This window comes from Pristiophorus japonicus, chromosome 8 (genome assembly GCF_044704955.1).
Source record: "Pristiophorus japonicus isolate sPriJap1 chromosome 8, sPriJap1.hap1, whole genome shotgun sequence".
NCBI lineage: Eukaryota > Metazoa > Chordata > Chondrichthyes > Pristiophoridae > Pristiophorus > Pristiophorus japonicus.
The window spans coordinates 235,082,933-235,102,269 of record NC_091984.1 but is presented as its reverse complement, the minus strand read 5'-3'; the positions used below and the strand labels follow the sequence as shown (position 1 = coordinate 235,102,269).

The 19,337-nt window shown below is 43.0% G+C and overlaps 1 protein-coding gene across 14 annotated transcripts in view; it reads right to left on the bottom strand.

The window, feature by feature from the left end:
- fbrsl1 (fibrosin-like 1) overlaps positions 1–19,337 on the bottom strand; it is a 908,758-nt gene that overhangs the window by 427,576 nt on the left and 461,845 nt on the right. For 11 of the 14 annotated variants that reach the window (XM_070888104.1, XM_070888109.1, XM_070888105.1 and 8 more), the window contains one exon: positions 1,465–1,545. The exons of the other annotated variants lie outside the window; for them this stretch is intronic. In XM_070888104.1, coding sequence (XP_070744205.1) covers positions 1,465–1,545 — 81 coding nt within the window. The remainder of the gene's footprint in view (positions 1–1,464; positions 1,546–19,337) is intronic. 14 annotated transcript variants of the gene reach the window in all.

The window sequence follows — 19,337 nt, the reverse complement described above, 5'->3', positions numbered from 1 at the left end:
TTCATCAGCCCCAATCAGCTAGTCTTCATCACAGAAATTTTGCTATTTCCTATTTCAATCAAAAGCTCAGAAGGCATTCTACACCTGCCAGCCTTTCTGCTGTGCTAATAATTGCCAATTTGCACATAGCTCTGGCTATATCACTCAATTTGGCCCTGGCTGCTGCACGCATACACCATGATTCATCAGCAACCCCCCCATGACAATTAGAGCCAATGTCTCGACTAACTGGAGCATCCATTCTAGAGGCTCAGCAGACAATTACCAGTCTATTTTCCCATCTCACCCAGAAAAATATGAGAACGCGTAACAATGGCATTCAGTGCCTCTGAAATGTTACCCTTGAGGGAATGAATATTTCAAATTATCTCAGCTTTACAACCACATTCAAATTTCAGCATTTCAGCATTTGGAAGGATACAGGGCTCATTTAAATGATAATGAAGGAGATCCATTCAATTTACTAAAAAACGGCAAGTTCTTCAGCTGACGGGTCAAGAAACAGCAAAAACCCTTTTAACCATTGTGCCTGGCTCTATATAGAACTCTAGAGCAGCACGAACATCAAAGGAATTAGTATGACAAATAAAAGAGAAGGCAAAAACGCTCCCTGCTTCCCTTGGGTCAAAACAATAAAATACGAATGTCACTTATCAGACTCTTAATATGCTGCTAAGTTCCAATTACCCCACAGTGAAAGAAATGATAAGAAAATCGCATTTTGGGAGCACACCCTGTTGGTTTTGTGCACTGATATTGGGGCGTGAAAGACATACAAAGCAAGCGACAAAGCAATCACAGAGCCACCTTTCATTAGTGGAGAAAAGCTTGCTCATCAACCAACACTAAGGGGGAAAATAAATTAAGATCCACCCCTCCCCCCGCCCCACCCCTTCCAGAGTACATTGCTGAGTCTTTGCTTTCCTCGTGTGGAAAAAGCACTTCTTTTTTCAAGAATATCTAAGGCAGTTTTTAGAAATGTCTCCGGTTTGCTTGGTTTTATAAGGCCGGAATTCGCCATGGTCCCAGAAATAAACTTAATGTTCCTCCCCCACCCCCCTCCCCCAAGCGATAATATTACATAAAATATGCATGATAGTCACAAGGACCTTTTTGACAGCACTGGTGGATGGCCTAACATGCTTCTAATATACTGCCTTAAGGAAGCAACTCAAATCTTCTGCTACATTTATTTCAACTTTTCCCCATTCACAGATAGCAGAGGAACAAAGAGATCAACATCTAGTCGAGAATAATGATTCAACCTTTCGGACAAAATATTTATTTGGCAGCTTTTCAATATACATTTGTGATACACTGTAGCATTTTTAAACTGATTTATGCTGTGTATTTATAATGGTGGTGTTGCACATGCTAAAAAAAACCTTGAAACATGCTACAGTATCCTCCAAAGGTTAAATGTCCTACACATTTAGAAAAACACAAATAGAAAAGGATATTCACTTGTTTGGTTGGAGGATTAACCCTTTGAGCACTGAAGGCCTTTTCAACTTTCGAAATTCGCACATCTTTTGTAAATGACATCTGAAAATATTATAAAGTAGAATTAGAAGTACGTACAGACCTACATAACATTGCTAACTCAAAGTATTCTAGGAATTATACAGCAAAAACTGTAATCTGGTTATATTTTGATCTTGGTGCAGGAATGCAAAGGTGTTCTTCAGCGTTAACTATTTTTGCAGGAATGATTACAATAATTTGTGGGAACATGCACAAAATTGTTCTTTGGTGTGCATGTAAATTTAACACGAATTGACTGGGACTGGTGTAAGCTTTGAGAGAAATAATAAATGAAGGTTCAATACGCAGCATGAACACATTTTCAAATCTGTGAACATTAGCTGCTTTTATGTCAGCTTTCTTTAAATTCAGATTCTGGAAGAATGGGTCCTGAAAGCTGGCTCACAGCATACTAAAATCCTGCACCCTTATCCTGGCAACATGATATCTGGCTCTACAAGTCTACCAGAGGTAATAATGCCAGATTTCGTAGTGTAAACGGCAGGAGATGGCTTACGAAAAGCAGTCTCCCGGAATCCTAATTAATCAGCACCAATGTGAAAGCAGCTCTAAAATGTTGCTTCCATTGGTAGCAGAAACAGAAATCCACCAGTCACACCGTCAATATTTTCTGCACATAACTGTGGTATTCAGGTGAGCAGAACACTTTCTTGTAAAGAAGAATCTCAACTGGAAAGGAGGAAAAAGACGACGATGAAGTAAAATGGCCAGTGAAGGATTGTTGGACAGTAACAGGTGCCATCTAACAACATAGCTGTTGTGTCTTCGGTCAGTTCAGCACAGAGAAAGGTAGAATGTAACAACGTCCACACCTGCCCCAGTTGAAGGGGAGACAGGGGGCGGGGTGTAGACCAACAGTTCATAAGGGAAGGAGAAAAATAAAAACAAATACAGGGACCTGGCAGCAAAGCAATGAATGTACTATGAACAAATGATTACTAATCAAGTAATATGTTCAAGCTGCAGGACTCTGTCACAAGAATCCCTCCACCCTGGTTCAATTTATTGTGTCCTCTGGAGAAGAAGTGTTTTATGCAAACAAAGCATTCCATCTAGAGGATTATTTTTGAGATAAGGGGAATGACACCAACTCCCTCCCTCTGCTTGAATTAGGCCTCCTTTGGACAAAAACTGAACAGTACAGAGGGGAAAGGGGAAGGTACATGGGTAGTCTGTACCAAGAGGAGAAAGGCCTACTGGGGTAAGCAGGACAGCAAATATTTCAGAAGAACATGAACAAAGTAAAAATGTAATTGCAGATATTACAATATAGACCATGCAAAATCACTATAAAAAGCACTACGTGAAAGCAGGAGAACAGGCCTTGCACAAAGCAGGGACTTACAAAGGGGCATTGAACCCTTACATCACTTGCACTCATTTACAGCTCCAGTGATTTAGGTCGCTCACTGAGTAAAACAATGTAGTAACAGACAATATTTGATCAAATTAAAATAATATATTTTTTAAAAATAAATAAATTTGGTTCTTACATTAAAAATAGTTGTATCGCAATGATATACAAAGTGGTACAGGGGGCAGGTTTGTCCTAACCTGATTGAGAAGTATATTTTCCCTCAATTAACACAAAGTGTTCATTTTACATGAGTATCAATTGTATTTTATCACCCTGAATGCTTTACTTTATGATACCAAAGGCTTCAAGAAATGCCTGGTAACACATATTCAAAATATTTATAAAGATTGCTCTGTGTGCAAATAGAAAGGGATGCTTCTGTGAATACACTGGGAGGGATTTATCATTCTTTGTATTTATATCTTGGGGAACTGTACGAAAAGAAAAAATAAGACTTACATTTATATAGCGCCTTTCACGACCACCAGACGTTTCAAAGCGCTTTATAGCCAATTAAGTACTTTTGACATGTAGTCGCTGTGTAATGTGGGAAACGCGGCAGCCAATTTGCACACAGCAAACTCCCACAAACAGCAATGTGATGATGACCAGATAATCTATTTTTGTTATGTTGATTGAGGGATAAATATTGGCCAGGACACCAGGGATAACTCCCCTGCAAAATAGTGCCATGGGATCTTTTACGTCCACCTGAGAGGGCAGACGAGGCCTTGGTTTAACGTCTCGTCTGAAAGACGGCCCCTCTGACAGTGCAGCATTCCCTCAGCACTGCACAAGAGGGCCAGCCTAGATTTATGTGCTCAAATTCCTGGAGTGGGACTTGAACCCACAACCTTCAGACTCAGAGGCGAGTGTGCTATACACTGAGCCAACAAAACACAAACTAATTACAAAGAATTTGTGGGACATCAGCTGTTGTAAAGAAACAGTTACAAGAAGATCCTTCACTGACACTCAAAACAAGTTTAAAAAAAATTGCTGGCTTTTATTAAGCACGCATGCAAATATAATTCTTAAATATTGAACAATTTATACTGGAGTTTATGCTCACTGTTATATGCTCCGCACTCGCAAAGTAGCTGCCATCAGAGAAATGGTAGAAGAGGGAACTTGTGGTAAGTCTCAGTTTTTTAATCTCTTTACAGTAAGGGCCCCTTTACAGCGTTGCTGCGAATAACAGGGTAACTTTCATGGAAGCACCATAAAGCAAATGAGGCATTAAGTCCTGAAGAAAGGGATTTTGCTGGCACTCTGAAGGATACAGCAAACATGAGAACTGCTGCCAGAGGGAGAGGATACCAGTTTTCGTCAGCTTCTCTAATGAAGCAGTTTCCCAATTGCTGGCTTGTGTATATCTTCCAATTGCTGTAGAAACTGAATTATAAGTGAGGAATTCGCTACAGCAACAGTAGCTGCAGTCAGGAATGCTTCATAAAGCAGTTCTCCAATATAAATACAACCTCAGGACATCCCAAAGTGCTTTACAGCCAACGAAGAACTTTTTGAAGTGCAGTCACTGTAGTAATCTAGGGAAATGCAGCATATATGTTGGCCAAAATACCAGGAGAACTCCTCTGCTCTGCTGAGAAGAATGTAATGGGATCATTTATGCCCACCTGAGAGGGCAGACATGGCCTCGGTTTAATGTCTCATCTGTAAAATCCACCTCTGACAGTACAGCCCTCTGACAGTACTGCACTGAAGTGTCAGCCTAGTTTATTCTGGCAGAGGCTTGAACCTAAAAATACCAACACTGAGTGTCTTTAATGTAGAAAACAGCTCAAGGCTCTTTACAGAGGTAAAATGGACACTAAGCATTAGCAAGACAGTTAGAAGAGTTGACCGAAAAATGGTCAAATGGGTAGGTTTTAAATTTCTAAAGGCAGGAAAAGTAAAGCTGAGGGGTTTAGGCAGGAAGTTCTAGGCAGTAGGACCAAAACAGTTGATGACTCTGCCACCAAGTCAGCAGAGGGAACAAAGAGGCCAGAGTCACAAGATTATTTGATTGTTGGATCCAATATAGGTCAGCAAGGATGGGATGAGAGAAAGGATGTGAGAAGTGTAGTTTTAGACAAACTGATGTTTCTGTCGGGTGGAATGGCGAGTCAGACGCTGGAGAAGCTGAAGATAACAAAAGCTGTGGATATGGGTTTTAGCTGCGGTCGGGATGAAGTAAGAGCAGAGGCGGGCTATGTTGCAACTTTGACAGTAAATGTTCCACAGAAGTGCAGTCCCTGTCGAAGCTCATGGAGTGACAGTGAGGGTGGCTACACGGAAGCCTGTGGGGTAGGCAGTCTCATGGATTAGAGGGAGAGGTAAAAAGTTTAAAAACACAGTCTGAATCAAGAAATAAAAAATCTCGATAAAAAACAAGCAAGAGTCCTTGATTCTCAGATTCTGCAGCTCTGGAATTTCTCGCTTTCTGTGTTCCCAGTACTACGATTGGGGTTTGTTTTGTGTTTAGTTCCATCATTGTGCTTGCAGACTATAGAATCAAAACTTTCAGCATAGAAGGGAGTCCATTCAGCCCATCGTGATTCAACAGCAATTGCCAGTATCGGGTTCTCTATTTTCAGTCCTTTGGGTGAAAAAACTGTTAATCTCGTTTATATGCTTTTTGTATTAATTCTAAACTTATTCTTCCTTGTTAACAATTCATCTACCAGTGGAAGTACTATTTCTATTTTTACCCTTTCAAACTGTCAATACTTTGGACATTTTTATAAAGACTTGCATTTATATAGCGCCTTTCATGACCACTGGACTTCTCATAAGAAATAGGAGCAGGAGTAGGCCAATTGACCCCTCGAGCCTGCTCCGCCATTTAATAAGATCTAATCATGGACTTACCTGCCCACTCCCCATAACCCTTTATTCCTTTATCGCTCAAAAATCGGTCTATCTCCGCCTTAAATATATTCAATGACCTAGCCTCCACAGCTCTCTGGGGCAGAAAATTCCACAGACCCTCAGAAGAAATTCCTCCTTATCTCAGTTTTAAATAGGCTGCCACTTATTCCGAGACTAGTTTTAGATTCCCCCATGAATGGAAATATCCCCTTTGCATCCACTTTGTCGAGCCCCCTCATGATCTTATATGTTTCAATAAGATCACCTCATTCTTCTGAACTCCAAAGAGTATAGGCCCAACCTATCTTTTTTCTGCGATATTTAGAGCTGGTGCTCTGCACTCTCTTTCCTGCGACAGTTGGAACTGGTGCTCTGCACTCTCTCTCCTGCGACAGTGGGACCTGGTGCTCTCCACTCTCTCTCCTGCGACAGTGGGACCTGGTGCTCTCCACTCTCTCTCCTGCGACAGTGGGAACTGGTGCTCTCCACTCTCCCGTCCTGCGACAGTTGGAACTGGTGCTCTCCACTCTCCTCTCCTGCGACTGTTGAACTGGTGCTCTCCACTCTCTGTCCTGTGACAGTTGGAACTGGTGCTCTCCACTCTCTGTCCTGTGACAGTTGGAACTGGTGCTCTCCACTCTCTGTCCTGTGACAGTTGGAACTGGTGCTCTCCACTCTCTGTCCTGTGACAGTGGGAACTGGTGCTCTCCACTCTCCCGTCCTGCGACAGTTGAACTGGTGCTCTCCACTCTCCCGTTGGTGTAGGAGGGAGGGCTTTAGTTTCCTGAACAATTGGGACCGCTTCTGGGGAAGGTGGGACCTGGACAAGCCGGACAGGTTGCACCTCAACAGAGACGGGACCAATGTTCTCGCGGGTGGTTTTGAGACTACAGTTCGGAGGGCTTTAAACTAGCTTGGCAGGGGGATGGGAACACAGGAGAGGGCTCTGAGCTAGTTAGAGTGGGTGAGAGCTCAGATGAACAGAACCCCAAAAAAGAATGCAAAAGGCAGGAGGCAACAGAGCAGAGTAGCACTGGGGTAAGTGTAAACCACAAGGTGATAGGGAGGGACAATATGTATGAATATAAAGGGGCTGAAGGAGGGCTCATAACTAAAAATCATAGTTTAAAAACTAGTATGAAAACATTCTACCTAAACGCACGCAGCATTCGAAATAAAGTAAATGAGGTGACGGCACAAATCATTACAAATGGGTATGATTTGGTGGCCATTACAGAAACGTGGTTGCAGGGTGGCCAAGACGGGAATTAAACACACAGGGGTATCTGACAATTCGGAAAGATAGCCAAGAAGGGAAAGGAGGTGGGGTAGCTCTGTTAATAAAGGATGATATCAGGGCAGTTGTGAGAGACGATATTGGCTCGAATGAACAAAATGTTGAATCATCGTGGGTGGAGATTAGAGATAGTAAGGGGAAAAAGTCACTGGTGGGCATAGTTTATAGGCCCCCAAATAATAACTTCACGGTGGGGCAGACAATAATCAAGGGAATAATGGAGGCATGTGAAAAAGGAACAGCAGTAATCATGGGGGATTTTAACCTATATATCGATTGGTCAAATCAAATCGCACGGGCTAGCCTTGAGGAGGAATTCATAGAATGCATACGGGATTTTTTCTTAGAACAGTATGTTACAGAACCTACAAGGGAGCAAGCTATCTTAGATCTGGTCCTGTGTAATGAGACAGGAATAATAAACGATCTCCTAGTAAAAGATCCTCTCGGAATGAGTGATCACAGTATGGTTGAATTTGTAATACAGATTGAGTGTGAGGAAGTAGTGTCTCAAACGAGCATACTATGCTTAAACAAAGGGGACTGCAGTGGGATGAGGGAAGAGTTGGCTAAAGTAGACTAGGAACACAGACTAAACGGTGGCACAATTGAGGAACAGTGGAGGACTTTTAAGGAGGTCTTTCATAGTGCTCAACAAAAATATATTCCAGTGAAAAAGAAGGGAGGTAAGAGAAGGGATAACCAGCCGTGGATAACCAAGGAAATAAAGGAGAGTATCAAATTAAAAACCAATGCGTATAAGGTGGCCAAGGTTAGTGGGAAACTAGAAGATTGGGAAAATTTTAAACGACAGCAAAGAATGACTAAGAAAGCAATAAAGAAGGGGAAGATAGATTACAAATGCAAACTTGCGCAAAACATAAAAACAGATAGTAAAAGCTTTTACCGATATATAAAACTGAAAAGAGTGACTAAAGTAAATGTTGGTCCCTTAGAAGATGAGAAAGGGGATTTAATAATGGGAAATGTGGAAATAGCTGAGACCGTAAACAATTATTTTGCTTCGGTCTTCACAGTGGAAGACACAAAAAACATGCCAAAAATTGCTGGTCACGGGAATGTGGGAAGGGAGGACCTTGAGACAATCACTATCACTAGGGAGGTAGTGCTGGACAGGCTAATGGGACTCAAGGTAGACAAGTCCCCTGGTCCTGATGAAATCCATCCCAGGGTATTAAAAGAGATGGCGGAAGTTATAGCAGATGCATTCGTTATAATCTACCAAAATTCTCTGGACTCTGGGGAGGTACCAGCGGATTGGAAAGCAGCTAATGTAACGCCTCTGTTTAAAAAAGGGGACAGACAAAAGGCAGGTAACTATAGGCCGGTTAGTTTAACATCTGTAGTGGGGAAAATGCTTGAAGCTATCATTAAGGAAGAAATAGCGGGACATCTAGATAGGAATAGTGCAATCAAGCAGACGCAACATGGATTCATGAAGGGGAAATCATGTGTAACTAATTTACTGAAATTCTTTGAGGATATAACGAGCATGGTGGATAGAGGTGTACCGATGAATGTGGTGTATTTAGATTTCCAAAAGGCATTCGATAAGGTGCCACACAAAGGGTTACCGCAGAAGATAAAGGTACGCGGAGTCAGAGGAAATGTATTAGCATGGATCGAGAATTAGCTAGCTAACAGAAAGCAGAGAGTCTGGATAAATGGGTCCTTTTTGTGTTGGAAATCGGTGGTTCGTGGTGTGCCACAGGGATCGGTGCTGGGACCACAACTGTTTACAATATACACAGATGAACTGGAAGAGGGGACAGAGTGTAGTGTAACAAAATTTGCAAATGACACAAAGATTACTGGGAAAGCGGGATGTGTAGAGGACACAGAGAGGCTGCAAAGAGATTTAGATAGGTTAAGTGAATGGGCTAAGGTTTGGCAGATGGAATACAATGTCGGAAAATGTGAGGTCATCCACCTTGGGGAAAAAAAAACAGTAAAAGGGAATATTATTTGAATGGGGAGAAATTACAACATGCTGCAGTGCAGAGGGACCTGGGGGTCCTTGTGCATGAATCCCAAAAAGTTAGTTTGCAGATGCAGCAGGTAATCAGGAAGGCGAATGGAATGTTGGCCTTCATTGCGAGAGGGATGGAGTACAAAAGCAGGGAGGTCCTGCTGCAACTGTACAGGGTATTGGTGAGGCCGCACCTGGAGTACTGCGTGCAGATTTGGTCACCTTACTTAAGGAAGGACATACTAGCTTTGGAAGGGGTACAGAGACGATTCACTAGGCTGATTCCGGAGATGAGGAGGTTACCTTATGATGATAGATTGAGTAGACTGGGTCTTTACTCGTTGGAGTTCAGAAGGATGAGGGGTGATCTTATAGAAACATTTAAAATAATGAAGGGGACAGACAGGATAGAGACAGAGAGATTGTTTCCACTGGTCGGGGAGACTAGAACTAGGAGGCACAGCCTCAAAATACGGGGGAGCCAATTTAAAACCGAGTTGAGAAGGAATTTCTTCTCCCAGAGGGTTGTGAATCTGTGGAATTCTCTGCCCAAGGAAGCAGTTGAGGCTAGCTCATTGAATATATTCAATTCACAGATAGATAGATTTTTAACCAATAAGGGAATTAAGGGCTATGGGGAGCGGGCGGGTAAGTGGAGCTGAGTCCACGTCCAGATCAGCCGTGATCTTGTTCGGTGGCGGAACAGGCTCGAGGGGTTAGATGGCCTATTCCTGTTCCTAATTCTTATGTTCTGATGTTCTTATGAATGTTGGGGAAGTCCAGAACCAGGGGTCACAGTCTAAGGATAGGGGGTAAGCCATTTAGGACCGAGATGAGGAGAAACGTCTTCACCCAGAGAGTGGTGAACCTGTGGAATTCTCTACCACAGAAAGTTGTTGAGGCCAATTCACTAAATAGTAGTCCTTACTACTAGAGGGATCAAGGGGTATGGCGAGAAAGCAGGACTGGGGTACTGAAGTTGCATGTTCAGTCATGAACTCATTGAATGGCGGTGCAGGCTCAAAGGGCCGAATGGCCTACTCCTGCACCTATTTTCTATGTTTCTATATTTCTATAAGTCAACCCCCTCATCTCCGGAATCAACCTAATGAACCTTCTCTGAACTGCCTCCAATGCAAATATTTAAACATAGAAAATAGGTGCAGGATTAGGCCATTCGGCCCTTCAAGCCTGCACCGCCATTCAATGAGTTCATGGCTGAACATGCAACTTCAGTACCGCATTCCTGCTTTCTCGCCATACCCCTTGATCCCCCTAGTAGTCAGGACTACATCTAACTCCCTTTTGAATATATTTAGTGAATTGGCCTCAACAACTTTCTGTGGTCGAGAATTCCACAGCTTCACCACTCTCTGGATGAAGAAGTTACTTCTCATCTCGGTCCTAAATGGCTTACACCTTATCCTTAGACTGTGACCCCTGTTTCTGGACTTCCACAACATTGGGAACATTCTTCCTGCATCTAACCTGTCTAAACCCGTCGGAATTTTAAAAGTTTCTATGAGATCCCCTCTCATTTTTCTGAACTCCAGTGAATACAAACCCAGTTGATCCAGTCTTTCTTGATATGTCAGTCCTGCCATCCCGGGAATCAGTCTGGTGAACCTTCGCTGCACTCCCTCAATAGCAAGAATGTCCTTCCTCAAGTTAGGAGACCAAAACTGTACACAATACTCCAGGTGTGGCCTCACCAAGGCCCTGTACAACTGTAGCCACACCTCCCTGCCCCTGTACTCAAATCCCCTCGCTATGAAGGCCAACATGCCATCTGCTTTCTTAACCGCCTGCTGTACCTGCATGCCAACCTTCAATGACTGATGTACCATGACACCCAGGTCTCGTTGCACCTCCCCTTTTCCTAATCTGTCACCATTCAGATAATAGTCTGTCTCTCTGTTTTTACCACCAAAGTGGATAACCTCACATTTATCCACATTATACTTCATCTGCCATGCATTTGCCCACTCACCTAACCTATCCAAGTCAGTCTGCAGCCTCACAGCATCCTCCTCGCAGCTCACAATGCCACCCAACTTAGTGTCATCTGCAAATTTGGAGATACTATATTTAATCCCCTCATCTAAATCATTAATGTACAATGTAAACAGCTGAGGCCCCAGCACAGAACCTTGCGGTACCCCACTAATCACTGCCCGCCATTCTGAAAAGTACCCATTTACTCCTACTCTTTGCTTCCTGTCTGACAACCAATTCTCAATCCACGTCAGCACACTACCCCCAATCCCATGTGCTTTAACTTTGCACATTAATCTCTTGTGTGGGACCTTGTCGAAAGCCTTCTGAAAGTCCAAATACACCACATCAACTGGTTCTCCCTTGTCCACTCTACTGGAAACATCCTCAAAAAATTCCAGAAGATTTGTCGAGCATGATTTCCCTTTCACAAATCCGTGCTGACTTGGACCTATCATGTCACCTCTTTCCAAATGCGCTGCTATGACATCCTTAATAATTGATTCCATCATTTTACCCACTACCGATGTCAGGCTGACTGGTCTATAATTCCCTGTTTTCTCTCTCCCTCCTTTTTTAAAAAAAAGTGGGGTTACAGTGGCTACCCTCCACTCCATAGGAACTGATCCAGAGTCTATGGAATGTTGGAAAATGACTGTCAACACATTCGCTGTTTCCAAGGCCACCTCCTTAAGTACTCTGCGATGCAGTCCATCAGGCCCTGGGATTTATCGGCCTTCAATCCCATCAATTTCCCCAACACAATTTCCTGACTAATAAGGATTTCCCTCAGTTCCTCCGCCTTACTAGACCCTCTGACCCCTTTTATATCCGGAAGGTTGTTTGTGTCCTCCTTAGTGAATACCAAACCAAAGTATTTAAATACGGAGACCAAAACTGTACACAGTACTCTAGGTGTAGCATCAACAATCCCCTGTACAGTTGTAGCAGGACTTCTCTACTTTTATACTCTATCCCCCTTTGCAATAAAGGCCAACATTCCATTGGCCTTCCTGATTACTTACTGTACCTGCATACTAACTTTTTGTGTTTCATGCACAAGGACCCCCAGGTCCCTCTGTACTGCAGCACTTTTAAATTTTTCTCCATTTAAACTATAATTTGCTTTTTATTTATTCTGCCAAAGTGGATAACCTCACATTTTCCCACATTGTATTCCATCTGCCAAATTGTTGTCCACTCACTTAGCCTGTCTATATCCCTTTGAAGATTTTTTGTGTCTTCCTCACAATTTGCTTTCCGACCTATTTTTGTATCATCAGTAAACTTGGCCACATTACACTCGGTCCCTTCATCCAAGTCATTAATATAAATTGTAAATAGTCAAGGACCCAGCACCGATCCCTGCAGCACTGTTTGCCAACCGGAATATGACCCGTTTATCCCGACTCTCTGTTTTCTGTTAGTTAGCCAGTTAGCCAATCCTCTATCCATGCTAATATGTTACCCCCAATCCCGTGAGCTTTTATCTTGTGCAGTAACCTTTTATGTGGCACCTTATCGAATGCCTTCTGCAAATCTAAATACACCACATCCACTGGTTCCCCCTTATCCACCCTGCTCGATACATCTTCAAAAAACTCCAGCAAATTTGTCAAACATGATTTCCCTTTCATAAATCCATGCTGACTCTGCTTGATTGAATCATGCTTTTCCAAATGTCCTGTTATTGCTTCCTTAATAATGGACTGCAGCATTTTCCCAATGACAGATGTTAGGCTAACTGGTCTACAGTTTCCTGCTTTTTGTCTGCCTCTTTTTAAAAAAATAGGGGCGTTACATTTGCGGTTTTCCAATCCTCCGAGGCCTCCCCAGAATCCAGGGAATTTTGGTAGATTACAACCAATGCATCCACTAAATCTCCAGCCACTCTTTTAGGATCCGATGATGTAAGCCATCAGGTCCAGGGGACTTGTCCACCTTTAGGCTCCAAGTTTCCACACGCTACAAAACGGGCGCCCCTCCGAGCTGGGCGCCCGTTTTTCGAGCCAAAAACGGCGCCTGAAAAAAAACGCGCGATTCTGGAGCGCCCTGCAGCTCCATGTCTGCTTGGCGCGGCGCCCAGGGGGGCGGAGCCTACCACTCGCACCGATTTTGTAAGTGGGAAGGGGCGGGTACCATTTAAATTAGTTTTTTTCATGCCGGCAACCCATGCGAGTGCACGTTGGAGCGTTCACGCACGCGCAGTGAGAAGGAAACATTGGCACTCGGCCATTTTTGTAGTTCTTTGTAGCTGTTTAATTTTTGAACATTTTTTAATAAAAGCACATTGCCCTTCTATGATCAGTACTGAGGCTTCTTGCAGCAGTGAGAAGGCTGCAGGAAGCCTCAGAAGTTGAGGCAGCCGTTTCCCGACGGCCTTTCCCCCCACCCACCCCCTGCCGTCGGGAATGGCTGCTCAACTTCTGAGGCTTCCTGCAGCCTTCTCACTGCCTCCTTCCCCCCCCGCCCGCCGTCGGGAACGGCTGCCTTCTCCCTCCCTCCCGTTCTCGGGAACGACGCCACACTGCTGAGCTGACTGCAAGGCTTCCACCACAAGTGGAAGGCTGCACAAATGCCTGCTTACTGCCCGACTGCCCCTCCCTCCCTCCCGTTCGCGGGAACGACGCCACACCGCTGAGCTGACTAAGGTTTCCACCTCAAGTGGAAGGCTGCACAAATGCCTGCTTACTGCCCCTCCCTCCCTCCCATTCGCGGGAACGTCGCCACACCGCTGAGCTGACTGAAGCACTTTCACACAGGTAGGAAGATGGTTTATTTAATCTTTTCTTTGCTTATGTTTATTCAGGTTGGATTTATTTGTATAATATTTGTAGAAGTATAAATAAGGATTTATTGTAGAATTTAATGACTTCCCTTCCCCCCCTCCCCCCCTCCCCATCTCGTTCTGGACACCTAATTTGTAACCTGCACCTGATTTTTTAATGTGTAGACAAGGTTTTTTCAGTTCTACAAAAATCTTCACTTGCTCCATTCCAAGTTAGTTGTTTGGAGTACGTTTTCACTGTGGAAACTTTGAAATCAGGCGTCAGTGGCGGACACGCCCCCTTTTGAAGAAAAAATTCTGTTCCAAAGTGAAACTGTTCTAACTGACTAGAACTGCAGAAAAAAAAATGTGGAGAATTGCGATTTCTAAGATAGTCCGTTCTCCACCAGTTGCTCCTAAAATTCAGGCGCAAATCATGTGGAAACTTGGGCCCTTAGTCCCATTATTTTACCGAGTACTACTTCTTCAGTGATATTGATTGTATTAAGTTCCTCCCTCCCTCGAGCCCCTTGATTATCCACTATTGGGATGTTTTTAAATGTCTTCTACCGTGAAGACCAATACAAAATATTTGTTGAAAGTCTCTGCCATTTCCCAGTTCCCCATTATTAGTTCCCCAGTCTCATCCTCTAGTGAATCAACATTTACTTTAGCCACGCTTTTCCTTTTTATGTACCTGTAGAAACTCTTACTATCTGTTTTTATATTTTGTGCTAGTTTACTTTCATAATCTATCTTCCCTCTCTATTATTTTTTTAGTCGTTCTTTGCTGGCTTTTAAATGTTTCCCAATCCTCTGGCCTCCCACTCGTCTTGGCCACATTGTGTGCCCTGGTTTTCAATTTCCTTAGTTCCTTAGTTACCCACGGATGGTTATCCCTTCTCATACAGTCTTTCCCTCTCATTGGGATATATTTTTGTTGAGAGTTATGAAATGTTTCCTTAAATATCTGCTACTGCTCATCAATCGTCTCACACACTAATCTATTTTCCCAGTCATCTTTAGCCAACTCTGCCTTCATACCTTTGTAGTCCCCTTTATTTAAGCTTAGGACACTGGTTTGAGATCCAACTTTCTCACCCCCCAACTGAATTTGAAATTCAACCATGTTACATTGATACATAGAAAATAGGTGCAGGATTAGGCCATTCGGCCCTTCGAGCCTGCACCGCCATTCAATGAGTTCATGGCTGAACATGCAACTTCAGTACCCCATTCCTGCTTTCTCACCGTACCCCTTGATCCTCCTAGTAGTAAGGACTACATCTAACTCCTTTTTGAATATATTTAGTGAATTGGCCTCAACAACTTTCTGTGGTAGAGAATTCCACAGGTTCACCACTCTCTGGGTGAAGAAGTTTCTCCTCATCTCGGTCCCAAATGGCTTACCCCTTATCCTAGACTGTGATAAATTTAAATTTCCCAGCTGCCACAGTGGGATTTGAACTCATGTCTCAGGATTAGTCCAGGCCTCTGGATTAGTAGTCCAGTTAAAACCACTATGCTACCGTATCCCCGTTATGGGCACTCATTCTTATAGGATCATTTATTAGATCGTTTATTAATCCTGTCTCATTGCACAATACCAGATCTAAGATAGCCTGCTCCCTGGTTGGTTCCGCAATATACTGTTCAAGGAAACTATCCCGGATACACTCCATGAACTCTTCCTCAAGGCCAATTTGCTTTGTCCAATCAATATGAATCGTCCATGATTATTGCTGTTCCTTTTTTTTTAAACAAGCTTCCATTATTTCAAAGTGCTTTGCAGCCAATGAAGTACTTCTGAAGTGTAGTCACTGTTGTAATGTGGGAAACAATCTTCTCTCCTCCAGTGAATTCAGACTTAGTTTCTTTACCTCCAGCATTTTCAAATATCATGGGCCGCCCCGACCTGTGTGAGAACACCACCGCAGGTCGGGGCTATAAATAGAACTGGAGCGGCGGGCCCTGGAACATTGTGGGCGAATGAGGGTACGGGGCCCAAAAGAGCCGAGGGCACAGGGGTAGCACGGGCCAGCCCACACTGCGATATGTGTGTGCACTAGGTCCGTGCAGCAGAGCAGGTCTCCAGCCATCCTGGTTCAACCCTTGCCACTGGATAAAGGCCTAGCTCTGTTAAGCCCGTGTGGTGGCTGATGTGCAATGGTCACCACACGTTAAAAAAAATCCACGCACAGGCATCTCCCACTCCCTCGACTGGAGTTCAAGACTGGAACATCGGGTCCTTTATTGAAACATCTGCGAACTCCTGTGGAAGCTAGTCATCCTCGTTCGAGGGACCGCCTATGATGATGATGCTCCCTAAATCTCTATCTCCTGTCATGCCCTCCTCATCTCCGAAATCCTTCGCTTTTGCTCTTCAGTTAATGACTGTTTCTCTTCTGCTCCCCTAATTCTTTATATTGCCTCCCATCAGCTTCAGTTATGCCTAATAAATGCTTTAAATTAAAATTCTGTGGTGTTCCTCACTTAACTATGTTTTGCTCTCTTAGTCCCCTATAGCTGTCACCGCAGCTTCAGTATAATGCAATAAACTGGGCACTGGGAAGGCCCGAAGAGGATGGCTAGACTAAAACATTGGAGCTGAATTTTGCATTGGGTCCTTCAACAGCCGAAGTCCAGCTATTTGTAGCAGTGCCAAGAAGGGCGGGTCAGCGTGAAGAGCAGGTTAGAAAGCCCAGAAGATGGCAAAGGGAAGTGGGTGCAAAGGCTCCAAAAGACAAATTTTGTGTGTTGGTGAGGAAGAGATGGGAGAACATTTATGGAGAAGGTCTTGAGGATGCCAGCAGGGGAAGCTGGAGGGAAGGGCTGGCCTGAATAGGAGCTGCACAGGTTTTTAAAGAGAACCATTACATTTTGTACAGACTTGGTGGTAGAGATTGTGCAGCGGGGCTGATATAAATCTTGATGGAGGAGATGTGCAAGAGCAGCAGGAGTGGGGACAGGAAGCAAGCACAGGGATCTGAAAAACTCAGAGGCTAGAGAGAAAGAAAGCAAGGACATTTTTATAAAATAAAAAATGTTAAATCAGAATTGTGAAATCAATTTATCTAATTTGAGAAATAGCAAAACATAAAGAAAACAAAATGGCAGACAGGCCTTGGCGAGAAACACCACAGTGCTACTAGTGCGGGAGGCCTGAAGCTACAGCATGATCGGATTTTCACAATTAGAAAATATTCCTGCTTTTGGAAATTTACGCAACTATTGATATAAAAGCTTTACTCAAAAATTATGTCAAGTAGTAGTAAGGCTTGTGGATAGAACTTGCATCATACATTGTATTTATTCACTTCTGTCAAAGACCTCAGAGATCTTCAAGAATATGAAGGATTATGACAGCTACCATTAAGGGGAAAAAAATTAAGATAATCACAAAAAGAATTGAAGGGAGGTCAGAAAAAATGTGTTTTACAAAAGGTATTTAGATTGTGGAATTGTCTGCCACAAACCAGCATTGAAGCAGATTCTGCAGATGGTTTGAGGGTACGGAGAAGAAATTTGTTTGTTCTACTCAATAACAAATTTGATATCCCTGAACTGCTGTAGAATCTTTATTGTGCTTCCTACAGAATTCTAGGGAACCTTAAAAAAAAGGGTTATAGGCCGAGGCTCTTAAAAGAATGAAATGTACCCCTCTTGTGTACTTCAGCTGTATTTAATTTCCAGACAAGGCAGGTTTGTTGTGAATATCATCGTGCACCTCATTAAATAACAATGATTTGGAGTCATTACAGAGGAGGAAAAACACTGTACATTGATTACCCTTAACATAGCTCCAAATCATTGAAGATAAACATAGATTTCTGTTGATCTAATTCAAAGTGATTCCCTGCAGCATGAATATTTTAAAGTTTGCTCTTGGCACAAATAATTGTATTTACTTTCTTGAGGACTAGATAATTTATATGCAACAATTAAAAATATTTCCATATCAGATTTCTTTCAGAGCATTTGAACTTCTTTATGGATAATAAATATGCTGCTGCTCACAAACAAATTCAGTTTGTTAAAAGAAACCCAGTGGATCAGTACCTCAATGCATTGCTTCAAGCAGCAATATAATACAGGCTATTTAGCAAAACAGGTTACTCTTTCAGTCAGATTGACTGGGGGTGGGGCCACCCACTGGTCAAAAGGCAAGAATAATTGTCTGGCAACTAATTATGCTCATCATAGGAGCCAGTTATAAAGCTGCACAAATTCTCTGCCTGTGCTAGGTTAGCTAACCTAGCTCAGCACTGCAACTGGGTTGGTTTAATCAGCCTCAGAACCCATGACAAAACATTAGCACAAAAGCAAAATACTGCGGATGCTCTCACTGAAATAAATACAGAAAATCTCAGTGGGTCAGGCAACATCTGTGGAGAGAAAAACAGAGTTAACGTTTCAGGTCGATCGGAAACATTAACTCTGTTTCGCTCTCCACAAAACGTTAGCTCTTGATTCTTGTGTAGAGGGTCAATGCTGGAAAGTCGTGTGTGTGTGAATGTCAGGTGAGAAGAGGATTTGGCTTGGCTGTGAAGCCCTCTAAAGTTGAATAGCTTACCGACACTCACTGGCCAGAATTACAAATGAAGAATATCAGCTTGGTTGAAGTATCTGTATAATTGTACACGTGTGAGAAAGAGGGGAGAAAATTGGCTAACAAAAAAAAAAGCTGCACGAGTTACATGCCTGGCAGCAAGGTGCCTGCTCATCCATTTACTGGGTAATGGTACGCTGTATTACAAGAACAAATTAGCTTCTACATACTGCATTCAAAATAACCACAAAAACTCTTGTCATGTTAATATATTATTCTTTGACTGATAGTGTGAGGGCATTTGCAGCAGAAGTTTGTGGTAGATCACATTTTTAATACTCTGAAGAGTAAGCCGATCTACATGCATAGAAAGAGAACTGGTTATTCTGTAGAAATCAATCGTGGCTCATGCACTACTATTCAAACGGGTTTAGTATTTAGGATATTAATAGCAGATATACACCTAATTAAACAGAACAATTAAAAACATTTCAATGTTACTCACACTCCGACCCGTCAATCACGGTTTCACTGCACTGTACACTGGGGATCAATGCCTGCATTAATTAACTGAATACACATGTACGTAAGTCACATATTCATTGGTGACCTCTGCAGACAGGACGAAGTAGTCATGAGAGCCTCTGATTTGGGAGAAAATTAAACACCTTTTGTAAACAATCTTTTTGAATGCTTCCTCAGCAGCTCAATAGGCAAGTACATCGCCCAGGATGTCTACTGCACCATTCAGATAAGGGATATCGCAGGTTAGATCCCACCAACTGCAGTGGTGATGGAAGCATTTCAATTTGCTTCAGTGTCCCTTGCCTAGCAAAGGGGATTCCTCATCCCCAACCAGCAGCTATTGCTGGAGGCACACATATGTAGATCAGATTTTGCTATAATTGCTGACATGTTGAATAGTCTTCTAGGACTCATAATCCATAGAAACATAGAAAATAGGTG